The 14,507-nt window shown below is 40.0% G+C and overlaps 1 protein-coding gene across 1 annotated transcript in view; it reads right to left on the reverse strand.

The window, feature by feature from the left end:
- Positions 1 to 6,813: 6,813 nt before the first annotated feature.
- Positions 6,814 to 14,507, reverse strand: part of LOC307140009 (uncharacterized protein) — a gene marked incomplete at its 3' end in the record, with an annotated part of 124,737 nt that continues 117,043 nt past the window's right edge. The window contains exons 6-7 of the mRNA XM_079839251.1: positions 6,954 to 7,025; positions 6,814 to 6,850 (exon numbers count right to left, since the gene is read on the reverse strand). Coding sequence (XP_079695377.1) covers positions 6,814 to 6,850; positions 6,954 to 7,025 — 109 coding nt within the window. The remainder of the gene's footprint in view (positions 6,851 to 6,953; positions 7,026 to 14,507) is intronic.

The raw sequence follows: 14,507 nt of genomic DNA on the forward strand, positions 1-14,507 counted from the left end.
ATTACACACAGGGTGAAGGAATCACCCTCGTGAGGAGTTGACCAAATCCGCACCAGAAAGCGATCCTCTTGTCAAGGGCCGCTGTGGCTCAGACGTTTCATTGCTGTTCTCTGCTGCTCTATAGAGATGTAAATAGAAGAAGCTCTGGGCAAGCCTATGGGAGGAACGCCCTGGTAAGAGCCTGTAATTACCAAACCATCACCAAGGGAAAATGCAACTTGCTCAGGAAGGACTCACTCCTATCTGTGAAGCCTTCACTCTCTTCTGGGAGCATCCTCCGAAGTTAGGTGATGTAAGTAAGTGAAGAAAAGAACAGAGTAAAAATGAAGACAAGACTGAAAACTGAAGAAGGACTGTTAAAGAGGGAAGAGGATTCACAGAGAGCTCCGAACAGCTTGTGCTTGCTATGGTAGTGCTCGCTTGCTCATTCATATTTCAGCCATCCGGTTTCCAGGATTAGAAGCGCTGAGTAAAAATAATCTCATATAGATTTCATTCATGCAATCGTAATTTGAAAAAAGCTGGAGCTGGTCTGGGCGTCACAGTAACGTTAAATGGGCTTAATCCTGACATGTTTCCATGCCCCAGAGCGATGACCTTCGGTGTCTCCGTGGATAGACTGCACCTGTTAATATGGACATCTCGGGCTCGAGTTAAGCTTTGCTACAAGAAACAACGGCCTTAAAGTAAATCCCATGGTAGAAACGCTGTCTTACACAAGACTGTCAGTCTTCCCCTATCTCCAGCCCTCTGCACTGCAGAGGGCTGCCCACTGCTGCAGCGTGGGATCTCAGCAAATAACAGCGCAGCATGAGCGACTCTTGCTAAAGCCACTTGTAATAATTGAAGATCACCTTGAGTCTTTAAAATTCCTTTGTTTTCTTCGCCAGCAAAATTAAGTCATTTCGCCTGTGTCGCCCTGTGTTTGACCATAAATCAAAAATGTGTTAAGCAAAATAAACGTGCTGAAGGGGGAAGGACCGCATCCACAGTGACTCCTGAGAAAGTGCATCCAAGCTGAAATTAAATGAAATCAATACGGGATCTGACAAATACCCAACTGTACAGCTTGACTGTGTAACTTTATGATTTTATTTAAAGCTCTATTGATGCAGGCGTCAATAGAACCAGGCAGCTGTTAATTGCTCACACCGCTTAGTCTTCAGACCGCCTCAGAGGGGCACGTTTTCTTTTTACCTCTCTTTTCAATGTCAAGAAAGCTTTCCCACAGTTTGCAAAAAAGCTCGACAGTGAGGTCTTAAGTGCTCTTAGGCTTTCTTCGGGCCTTCATTAGGGGGACTTCGAGAGGGCCTCTGGATACTTCACTCCTAAAAGACGGCGGCATTTTCCGAGCCAGAATATTTTGAAATAAGAAAGTAAGAGAGATGTTGTTTTGGTGGAAGCAAGGGGCTGCAGGGAAATAGCTAAAGTGCACCGGGCATCTGACTTTTCCTGAGAAACCAGAAGGCAAAGACCCATGTTATTTGACATGACAGGCTTGAGGAAGTGGAATGCTCTCCCTGTGAGTGTGTACTTTTCAGAAAGTATCTGTCCTGGTAACTGATGCTTAATCTAAATTGCATTCTTAAGAAAACGTGTTAATAACATAAATGTGATAGATGATTTTCTTTCATGTGGCGTGAAATCGAGTGCATTTGAAGAGTGGCTACCATTAGAAAGTGTCTAGAGTTGGGATACACAACCTTGTCTATATACGTCTACCATTCACTAACTCTCTTGGAAACTAGATGTGAGCCAACAGGTCTGTGATGTTGTCATGGTTCCATGGGAAACTATTGTGGCTACTGCAGCACAATTGTGAGTTTGCAATGCAAGTGTCCATCCGAGCAACCATTTACAGGGCATCCCTGCGTCGGGCCCTCGAGTCAAAACAAATGAGTAAAATGCCTCCAGATGGAGCGTAATTTCATTGTGAGCGCTTAGGCTCCGCTTGTTGCAGTCTGATGGAATTCATCTGCGTAGAATGGAAATTGTTTGCCATTGTTTAGCTTAGCATAGCTAAGTTCAGCTACAGCAAAAAGCCGCAATCAGATGTTATTCCGCTAATTCAAATAAACCCAGTGAGGATAAACAGAGAAATAACATGTTCTCTGCTCATAATCCCATCCATGTGGTTTGTGTCCAAATGTAGGCTTATTAAAAAAAGCAGTGCTTAGCATTTGTAACAAAAAAGGGGAAGCTTTATGCCTGCATAAACCTACCCTTTGCCTCCTCTGAAAGGAGAGAAAGAGCTCTCCATCCATCGATGGAGCAAAAGACGGGAGGAGAGGCGAAAATAACAGGTACTACACCGAAAACTGACACGATTCCCCTGCCATTGATGAGGCTATTATAGCGCAAATGAGGACAGATTGAATCTAAGCTGTTCCATCGGCCTCCCTCCTCTTTCTGGCCATCCAGGAGCAAATGATTAATTGTGCGCAAGGGTTCGACTGCTGAAACGCACGATTTCCAGCCCGCCCCCTCCCCATCTCCCCGAGCTTTGGCGTAGACCACACGAAGATAACGCAATGGGGCCATGTCTGGTGGCAAGGCAATTTCCTGTGCTTGAAAGTGCTGTTTGTGAGCTAATGACAGCTCTCTCCCCCTCCACTCCCCTAATCCATCCTCTCATTTAGCCATCAGCTTGCCCTTTCTCCCTCCGCCTGCCTGTTGTCTGTCACATAAAGACTTATCTATTGACTAAAGACAACCTTTCAATCAGGCCTTGCAGAAGTAAGACTGATTTGTCCAGAGGGAGGCCAACCCGTGTTAGAAATTAAAGATGCATGGAATATCTGATTCAAGGGAATCTGCTGTCCTGAGTTCCCAAAGTGGGACCAACTGGTAGAGGACATTTGTTAAATCTGAAAAGAGCTAATGTTTTTTACGGGAGCACAGGGGTTAGAAATGATTAGGATAAGGGACGGGAGGGGCCAAAAAGAGCAAAGCTCAGTGTTATCGTTGCCAAGAGGAACATTCAAAAGGTCTTGCTTTAAGAAAACGACATTATGAAGGTAGAAAACTGCCAAACCATAAGCCCTAACCATAAGAAAATTATATTTCTCAAACCTTCCATATGAAATCCACGATTTTTCATTCGTAATATATTTAGGTTTCGATTAAACACCCACTTGCCTCCCCCCAACAATCCTAGGACGTCAACGTGACCACCGAAATGCAATAGCCTCTACAAATTATATCATTTCCAAGTTCTTGAGCCTCATGGAATGCCATTTTGTACCCAGGATTATTAATCCGCCTCTGCACCTTTTGTGGCATGCCATAGTACTACAAGCTAGTCTCTTTAAATAAAAATGTGAAACCCTCATTAAACAGCACTCTTGATTAGGAGTACATCTGTGGATTTAAAGGGAGAAAATGCCTTTGTCGAGGCCATAGTACAGAGTGGTGTGTATCGACCAGGCCTGGTGAGCAGCAAAGACGTCCCTTTGGGGCACGGTGCCCAGGCTATCATGCTAAACTCACTTTAGTTCGACCAGCAAGGTCTGTGCCAAGCTGTCGAGAAAAATGTACCGTGCACACATTGACAAATGACAGCATTTGGCAGGAGGATAAGACAGTGGTAATGCGAAAAATTTGGGCCTTCTTATCAATGCATGGTGGGAAGGAAAGTCACCTTCAGGAGATGGCACAGAAATGTCTCTGCACTTTCCTGCTCATAAAAAATGACACAGCGGGGCAAAAAAATTCACATTTGACATTTGATTCAGAGCCAGAATTTTCTGTACAAAAGTGGTTATAAAATATGCAGAGGCTCCAGCGCTTGTGAGAGTGCTGTGTGTGTGTGTGTGTGGACAAAACTGAGTGGGGTATATGGGGAGTTTCCAAAATGCTCTTTCTCACAATACTACAAAAATGCCCTTCTCATATTTAAACCACATTTCACAAAATAGCCCTGAAGGACGATAATAGCATATTATGAAAGATTCCACAAAAGAAGCATAAAGCGCATACATATTGCTCTGAAACAGATTACATGAGACTTTCTCATTGTGTTCTTAACACAAAATACGCTCACCGTAACCCTGCTGAAAAATATATCCACTAGAATATTTGAACAGTTGAACAATCTTTATGCCTTCTTTAGCTTTGAATATTTTTTTGAATAACTGGCAATACTTATGCTGAATATACATATTTTGAGTTATAGTTTTAGTTTTTTGTTCTCCTTATTATAAGAAAGTGTTTATTCAAACTACACAGTGATTTTTACTCACTTAACTAAATAATTTTTTTTTATGTATATTTGACTATGGTATATAAATGAAAATTGAGTTTGAGGCATATACCCATGAAAAATATTCAGTTATTCTCATACCACATGGAACCTCGTTTATATTATATTTAAAATTTGATTTGATTTGTCTGTGGAAATTAGAAATGGGACAAACTGCCAATGTTCTTAGTTATGCACCAATTGAAATTTCATGAATCTAATAAAACAAAGATAAGGTGGACACCTTATAATGCACAGCCCATCTCACATATACATTTAAACTGAGAATGGAAAGATAAAATGGCCTGATTAGCTGTATATGTATAGTGACCAGAATTTTTAAATGAGAGCAAGCGCAAGTATTGTATTTTCCATACCCAAGTAATGGAAAATAATCAAGGGGGTGCTTCTTATTAGGCAGGTTTAGGAGCTCTGCAGATGGAGAACACATCAATGTGCTTCCTACCGCACTTCCTTCAGCTCATTGGGATGCAGGTCACGTCCTATGTGAGAAAATGTCCGAGATAGCTTTGAAGTCATTAGTTCAGTCATTAGCACAGTTATGTTAAATATAAATTACAATTCATCAGCAGAAAGGGCCGATCATTAATTCTGTGTAGTTTGGCAGGCGTTAAATCACTGGCAGTCATTTAGTTGTGAAGGGGGGTTAGCCGCGAACTGCTCTGTCTAATCTCCACTCTGATCACCATCTCCAAACCTGATGGAAGTGTTTAAATAGTTCCCTGCTTTGCCATTTTTTTAGTCGCTGTTTATAGTGATCACCAGAATTCTACAGTGATCACGAAACCCAACAACTGATGAATGGAAAGGACACTCAAATCTCTCAATTATGTCGCAGTGCACCATCTATTTTAATAGGTCTTTAACGATCATTGAGATTAAAAGATTCGGTTGGCCTCTCTCTCAAACAATGCATTTAATATGACCCTTAAATTAAACCTCAAGTGTGTTCTGAATTGCAAAAACACACAATAACATTACGTTTTTTTAAAAAAAATTGTATGATTCATTCTTTCAGTTATATCTCCAGATGTCACATTATACTAATAAACATACAAAAATACACATGTCCTGAATTCCCATAATCCAACACTAACTTCTAAACACAAACTACTCTGCTTGAACATGTGAAGTCTACACCCCCTGGATATTTCTGAAAGCATAAATGAACACTTACAACTCCACCACAAACCTACATTTATAAGATGCTTTACTAGTAATATCCCTTTTCTGTATTCCTTTACTTTACACACTAATCTCATTGACAGTCATGTTGAAGAGATGGATTTCCATCAGCTGTGCTGCCTTTCAGAAAGATCAGCCATAAGAAAAAGGTTAGTCTGGGTTGTAATATAATTCATGCTGGAAATCATTATCCTCACATTGAGACTCAAGCATTATCACTTGCGGCTAAATCGCTGCACCTAAAGCACAAGCCATCCCTTAATTTTGCCATCAATTACCCAGAGGTGTCAGTTTCTTACAAACTGGCCCAATAGCATAGCCGTAATGGTCAGTTAGCTGAACGTTGAATCTGCTACTGGAGAACATGGATGTAAGGTGTAAGGTTGAGCTTGATTACTGTGCATGTTTTTTTTTTAGCCATGATACAGTGTCATTTGTGTGTTGCAGCCTCTCCAGAGGGGTGGAGAGATGGCTCAATCAGCAGGAAAGTGATGTGTATTCATGTACCACTGCTTTCCTTGGCTTGCCGGGGTCCCAAAGGTCTAGGCAGAATCTAGGGAGGTTCTGTATTATTAATGAAAATTGATTCCCGACTTACTCACACTTTCCTGCTCCCGAGCTCCTGTTTTATAAGGTCATTTTCTGCTCTGGTCATGAGAAGAGGACACAGGACAAGAAATAAAAGAGGCTCCTCTTTTTCCTTCTTTGATTCTCCCTTCACCACCTGTACACCCCTTGCTAACACTGCCGGAAAACCTGCCTAACAATGATGTAACCGCCGTGTCCTCTGGAGCCAAGAATTAATGGAGGGGGTGGCTTGGCTCCGGGTCCCCAGTGAGCGGCGCTCATTTGGAGGATGAGGTTGGCACTTAGTGCCCTGCCAATTGGCTTGATGGAGATGCGGCGGTTAGACCCCCCTCGTATGTCCCGCTTCCTGCCTCACATCCTCTCTGGGACAATCCAGGGGATACCCAAGGATTAACAATAAACTCACTCACAAACACATCAATTCTCTCCTGTTCTTTCAAAGCATATGCTATGAACTCTGACTAAACCTTCTCTGAGATTAAGGACGTGAGTGATGAAGGTGACTGGGACTTCCCAGCAGGCAACAGAAGAGAGATCTCAGCGTCAAAGTGAGTCTAACACCCAGTTTAAAGTAGGAAATGCAATTCTACAGACATTCTAGACAGAAAACACATGGCACTGCGGTGGTTTTAAGGTAAGGTAAGGTGCATACAGAAAGTCAGAACACTTTTTCGAGCGGCAACGATGCAGCATAATGACAAACGTGCAACTTTAGCTGTCGCACGGACGATTGCATGCTAGACGCCGCGGTGTCGGACCGGACGGGGGGTGACAACAGACTATGCGCCACAGGTCCACAATGCAACACAGTTTGTCCTTCAAAAACAATCAAGAAACACACAGACAGAGTTAGAGGAAGGGACAGCAGAGGTGAGGAGAGAGAAGAGAACCCCGCAGAGGAGGCGGGAGGGGGACTCACAGTATCTCCAAATCGCGCAGGGCTCGGAAGGCTCCATCTTCGATGCAGCTGATGTGGTTGCTGTCCAGTTGCCTGCAGATGAGAGACAGAAGTCAGCGGCAGGTCTGCAGACGAGCGGGTGGGGGCTGAGGGGAGGGGAGGGAGGAGGAGGAGAGGTGGGGGCTGCGGGAGGGAGGTAGACACACTAACACACACACACGGGCATCTCATATCTACTCTGCTCTCCTCACCGCAGTCGGGATAAAGGACCAGCTGGCTAAAAGTGGCCTGTCTGGCTATAACCTCCTCCTATCTCGTCCTCTCTCTCTCGCCACACTGCTGAGAGTGTGGGGGCAAAGAGAGGTAAGAGAGAGAACGGGAGGCTGGCTATAGTGCACAGCCCACCCCGTCTGTCAGTTCTCTGTAAATATTAATTGCATTTTCTCCCCCCAGCCCGCTCGTCTACCCCCCTCTTCTTCTTCTTCTTCTTCTTTTTAAAGTCAGAATGGGAGTAATTTCATTACATTAGAGCAGCCAATCCATTACAAGCTTTTACCGGCTCTGTCAAAGAAACAATTTCATTAAAGGAAGGGGTTCGTAAATCAGCTGGGGTCATGGAGCTGGACGAGCAGACGCGAGGGGCACTTCTTCCTTTTTGCTTCTCTTTTCCTTTTACTTTAATTTGCAGACTTTGCTATCTGCCCCTCCTTCAACCTATTTACCCCTCCCTCTCTGCATTCTTAAAATAAATGGATTTGAAAGAGGCTTGAATAAAGAACAAGGCATCTAAGCGCTTTTCTTAAGTCATTTGTTCGGCAAACAGGGCTGCTGTGACATCTGACCCACGACAGACACTGTGGCTTTGCGTCTTTAGAGATGGGTAATAAAGAAGAACGAAGCATCTCTGGTGATTCTTTCACTCCATCCCTCCTTTCTAAAAGACATGCATCTGTCTCCATAACTGCTGATGGGAGACTGTATGGGATCCACCCACCACAGATGCATTAACTATCACTGTGAATATTATAACCTTTATATGCAAAAAATGTAAAACGTTTGTATTTTATGTCTGTTTTTTTTTTTATCCAAATATATTAAGACTTTAAAGAAACCCTTGAGAATAAAACTATGAATGCGTTACAACAACTATTAATCATAGTGAAATCACTGAAACACACAGCCCCTTGTGGCTTATTGATTTTTTTATAAAATGGCAACATCAGCTTCAACAACAATTATATTATATACTGTAAATTATACATGTACACACATTAATAGGGTATACATTTTTACAAAAACAAAAAGCCTGAAGTAAATGTGTATTTTTAATGACACATTACAGTCTGTCATGATGCTGACAAAACTTCCTTTAATTTTGATATGGACATGAAACATTTCGACACAAAAAATAACTAGTTAATTAAGAGAGTCAGATGTTGATTCATTAACCACTCTGATCAAGTCAATACAGTGAAGGATTTGTCAACCTAATTCAAACCACTTACTCGACTTTTTGAACAATTCATTAAAAGTATTGGCTCATCTGTTTAAGAATTAGACTACATTAAAAAGAAGCGGCTCATTATAGTAATTTGTTCATAAATCACACTGGTCTGATTGTTTTTGTGTACAGCCCGAGGAAAACTAAGCTGAAATACTTTTTTTTTCATGGTTATTATTTTATGGTACACTATAAAAAAAGGTGCTATATGGCACTAAAAGTGGTTCTTGGTCGTAATCATAGGGGAACTACTTTTGGTGCTACTGTATATAGCACCATATCTTAACATGTTCTGGTGGTGATGCTATATAGCACCTTAGTCAGCGGTGCTATATTGCCCCTCAGCCAAAGAACCGCTGAAGAACCACTGAAGCACCAAGATTGGTGCAATACAGCACTTAAAAAGATGCCCCTATGATTACGAGCCAAGAACCACTTTTAGTACCATAAAGCACCTTATTTTTTTTTAGAGTTTAAGCAGTCGTTTATTGCACAAGGCACATCTTTTGATAAATGCTTTAAAAGAATGGCTTTTAGCATTCATATTACCTGAAGTGCCATGGACTATAATTGTTTTATACTCAGTAAACCTTCTGTTTTTTCTATAATAGAAGTGTGAAAAGCCCTTCAAAAACAAAAAGCTATTTCTTCACAGGTAACTTCTTAATAATAATAATCACAATATAGAAAATTCCACTCTTAAGTACTGCCAAACAGCAGGTGATATTGCGAATACTTGACACATTATATATAGAATTCAAACATAACTCATCCAATCAGATTTCAGAGCCATAACTGTCTGTATTATCTGAACATGTGGAGTTGATCTCTAGAGGAAGTCATTGTGATTTTGTGCAAGAGAATTTTAACAATGATAACACTGAGTATAGTCAAGAGTGAATAGCTGTCTTGAATGTGCATATGCGAGCGTGTGCTATGTGTGAATATCTGCGTGTTTGGTGATTGTTTGGAGAGGTGGGACATGGTAGTGGTGGGTAATGAAAGTCCCAGTTTTAATTTCCCTGCTCTAATTACATTGGCCTTTAATCATCTCAGTCATGAGCCATATTGGCACTTTAGAGATCTCGTCCTGCCAGTGTCCCATCTGGAGTGAACAGGAGAAAGAAACAGATATGGGTCTTCCTTCCCTTCACTAGACTATTAATCTGTCAGAGTCGGTGATGCTAACCAGCAGCCGCATGGCCGTATTTCATTCACGCTCGATAGCTAACACAGCAAATGACTCAGAACTGACCGTCAGTACAGCCAGGAGGATGCTTGATCAGAGCTTCAAAATATGAATCTCATACTCTATAGTCTATAGTCGTAACATAAATACAGTATGTGACAAATCAGGTGTGGTCTTGATCTTCTTGTCTCTACTGGGTTTGTTTTCATCTCATCCCGTCTTGTCTCACTTCTCTCATCTCACTTTGTATCTTCACCACTAATATTGTCCCATTTTTTCACTTTTCGACCCTTTTATAATTTTATCTCATCTCACTTTCTCTCATTATATTTTGTCTTGTCCTCCAGTCTCATAATCTTCCTCTATATTGTCTTGTTTCCATTTAATTTGGTCACATAATCTCCTATTGTTTCATTTAGTCTCATCTCATATTGTCTCATTTAGTTTGGTTTCATATTGTCTCATTTTGTCTTGTCTCATAGCGTCTGGTCTCATATGGTCTTATTTTGTTTGGTCTAATATTGTCTCATTTCATTTGGTCACATTGTCTCATATTGTCTCATTTCGTCAGGTCTCATTTTGTCTCATTTCGTCAGGTCTCATTTTGTCTCATTTCATCTGGTGTCATATTGTCTTATTTTGTCTGGTCCCATATTGTCTCATTCCTACAGGTCTCATTTCATCTAGTCTCCTTTCGCCTGGTTCCATTGTTTCATTTCATCTTTGTCTCAGTGTCTTATATTGTTTATTTAATCTGGTCTTAAATTGTCTAATTTCATATGGAAAATTTCATATTGTCTGTGAGAGGCTGACACTTTTACTTTCAGTTTGTTTATTTATTAATTAAAGTCTTTAAATGTTCGCCGGTTCCCGCCTCCTTCTTCCCATATCTACGAACTGTATTACATTTATATTGTTTGTTTAATCTGGTTTTATATTGTCTCATTTAATCTGGTCTCATATTGTTTCATTTCATTTTGTTTCATACTATCTTATATTGTTTATTTAATCTGGTTTTATGTAGTCTAATTTCATATGGTCTCATATTGTTTCATTTCATCTGGTCTCATATTTTCCAATTTTATCTGGTCTTATTTTGTTTCATATTCTTTCATGTAATCTGGTCTCATATTTTTTCATTTAAATGGTCTCATTTCATCTCATTTTGTCTCATTTCATCTGGTCTCATTATCTCATATTGTTTCATTTAGTCTAGTCTCATATTGTCTCATTTAATCTGGTCTCATAGTGCCATATAATGTTTATTTCATCTGGTTTTATATTGTCTAATTTCATATGGTTTCATATTGTTTCATTTAATCTGGTTTTATATCGTCTCATTTAATCTGGTTTTAAATTCTCATTTAATATAGTATCATATTGTTTCATTTAATCTGGTCTCATACTCTCCAATTTCATCTGGTCTAATTTTGTTTCATAAACTGCGTTTCCACCGCAGGAACTTTCCCCAGGAACTAGGAACTTTGTGGTGGTACTCGATGTGTTTCGACCGCAGGAACCAAGGTCTAAATGAATAAATATTTCCCCCTCCTAACGGCCCTGCTCACGAGGTAGTACTTTTTCAAAGTTCAGGAACTTTCGGGGGTGGGACTTGGGCGCTGAACATGCTGATTGGTTGAGCTCACGCAGCATTTTATTTCAACCGGCATTTTTAAAAGTCTTGCGAGGTTCGTTCTGCGTTCAGTAAATATCAGTCTTGCTCTTACTGTCCAATGGCGCGCATTGTCTCAGCAATCGCACGGTCAATGTCCATAATAGCTGATAATAACATACGTGGTCTTATTTGAAATCTAGCTTTACGAGCTTTCAGAATACGCTTTAGTATCAGTGCTCGTCTTTTTTCCGCCGTTTTGTTAATTACATTTTTGTAAACCAATACATAACTAGTAAAAGCAGCGCTGCTTGCATCTCCTCCAAACTTGTTATTGTTGCAGACAGTATCGCACAAAAAGGATTACTGTCCGTTGCTGACTGGGAGGAACAGTCGCACGCAGTCCCACGTCTCTGGACTACTTTGCCTAATCTTCACGGTACTTTAGACAGCAGTGGAAACGCAGATAGCAGGTCTGGGGGAAAAAAAGCTCCTATGAAAAAGTTCCTGGTACAAATTGTTCCGGGTAATTTCGGTGGAAACGGGGCTATATTCTTTCATTTAATCTGGTCTCATATTGTTTAATTTAAATGGTCTAAGTTTATCTGGTCTCACATTGTCTAGTCTCTTGTCCAAACTGAACAGAAGTGCAGTCTCAGTTTGGAGGGGTGTCCTGAGAAAGTGACCCCAAAGCTGGTAAACTTTTGATTGGCTATGGTGGGATCACATTGTGCACTGATCGTGTGTAGTGTGTTTCAGCACCAGCAGTGCACATCAAAAGCCGAGATATGCCATCTTCAGAAACCAGTCTGCTGGGCGCAGAAGCTTGTAAAGCAGGCAGCGACTGCACCTCGCCCTCTCGGCCATAATTCAAACCCACGCACAGTCAGAGTGACATTCTGGGTACAGGAGCATGAAGTAGAAAGGCTTTTATTAGCACACAGATGAGAGCCTCCCACAAAGGGGTAAAAATCAGTGTCCACATATCTGATGCCGGTTTACCGCACAGGACGCATTGCTTTCTCAATTATACTTCGGTTTCAGGTAATGAATTATTGTGTACCCTACATGTGGCCTCTCAATCTGCTATGAATAACAATTGTCAATGGAATGAATGTGTGAAAGCCATTTCCAATGAATCCACTGCTCATGCAGCATCTGTTCTGATGGGAAACATACCCCGCTGACACAAGCACGTCATGTTGATATAGAGCTCATCAGGCAAGTTTTTGCCGAAGGACTCGCAGTGCATATGACGAGAGAATCTACGACATCACCCACTTCTGGGTTAACATGACTGGTGCAGCATGTCTGGTGAACAGTAGGAGGGCATGGCCAAAGCCATAAAGGCAGACGGAGATATTGTGTCTGGTTTAATAAGGTGCAACATAGACTCTCGTTAGCTGGAGGAACCATTGACCATATTATCCAGATGGCCGGTCTATAAAAGGTGGAGGATGCTGGCTGAAGGCGGATACTTATTCCAGCATGCTGTAGACTGTAAAACTGTGGAGATGCAAGGACAATATAAGAGACATAGATTCAACCTGCCCTCAAAGCATGCATAGCCTTTTTCAAACAGAGGACATTAAGGTAAGAAAAGCATATGAGAAAATCAATTCATTCCTGGAACGCTGCCTGCCCATTTTTTTCCCTCCTTCCCGTTAAAAAACAGAGGGCTGGATGATTTCAGCAATTAAATCAAGAGTCACCTTGCCACGCGTTGCAGAGGCAGGTCGGTGGGAAAGAAACACGCTGCTGACGTACAAATCCATCCTTCTCCCTCAATCCTTGTTAGTCTTTTTTTCCCTCTAAAAAGCCCTACCTGAAGAAATGAGTGTTGCCTACCTGTACCTATCATTCATCCATCAGAGTGTGACGGTGCACATGACAGTGATTTGATGAGCACTCAAACACTGTCTAACATCATAGACATCACTGTAAGAACATCAGGGGAAAACATGCTTCACAAAAATACACATTTGCACACAGAGTTGGGGAATATTACATTTTAAAATAATGGATTACAATATTGCCAATAAAATAGAACTGAACATCACATTGCTACTTTTTATGAAAAGTAATGTTATATTTATTTTGTGCTATTTTCTATGCAACATAATATATATTCGGTTCAATTCTTACTATTAACTAGTTGCTTATTAGCATGCATATTACTAGGATATTGGCTATTTATTGGTACTTATAAAGCACATAATAAAGCCTTATTCTGCATGAACTTATTCTACATCCCTTAATACTACCTAAACTTAACAACTACCTTGCTAACTATGAATACGCAGGAAATTAGGAGTTATTGATGCAAAAGTCATAGTTAATAGTGAATGTGTTCCCACACTCTCCGAAAAAAAGGGCACAAAAGCTCTCACTGGGGCGGTACCTTTTAAAAAGGTACACTTTTGGTACACCAATATGCCCCCTTTAGGTACAAAACCGTACCTTTTGAAAAGGTACTGCCCCAGTGACAGCTTTTGTACCTTTCTTTCTGGGAGTGCATACTAAAGTGTTCAATGTTCTCAAAATGTATCATGCACCCAACTGCCACACATTTTTACCATTAAAGTTTCAATGAAGATACAAATAATAATTATTTACATGTTATGGCCGATAACAATAAATGGCAGATATTAAAACTGCATACCATTTTGTGTAAATTCATAAGAAATAAAATGTTTTAAATGCTACAAGTACATTTAGGCATCACAGCATTATTATTTGTACAGTAACTTGTACAGTATATATTAAATGTAAGATTTGCTAAAGATTACATCAACAGTGTTATTAAATTATTATTGTTCCAAATTATTATTAAGATTAATTCATTAGTGAGTGTTAGATGACAACGTTATATATTTTATTATGTAAATATTATAGTGTCAAATTTACAAGTAACATTAACATTAAGTCATCTGATCACATAATTTGTATTACAGTTCTGCTCATAAGTTTACATAACGTCTTAGGTAGCTTCTGAAGGGCAGTGCTATATATATATATATATATATATATATATATATATATATATATATATATATATATATATATATATATATATATATATATATATATATATATATATATATATATATATATATATATATATATATATATATAAAAAAGATCTTTAGACAAAATAAGCAAAAAGTAAACTTTTGAACTGGTTAATTTGTGTAAATTCAGTTATTTTGTCTTGTGGGTTATATGTAAAAATGTTTTATGCCTTTTCAAGACACGAAAAAATAACTTGTCATT

This window comes from Gobio gobio (genome assembly GCF_949357685.1).
Source record: "Gobio gobio genome assembly, chromosome: 16".
In the NCBI taxonomy this organism is placed as follows: Eukaryota; Metazoa; Chordata; class Actinopteri; order Cypriniformes; family Gobionidae; genus Gobio; species Gobio gobio.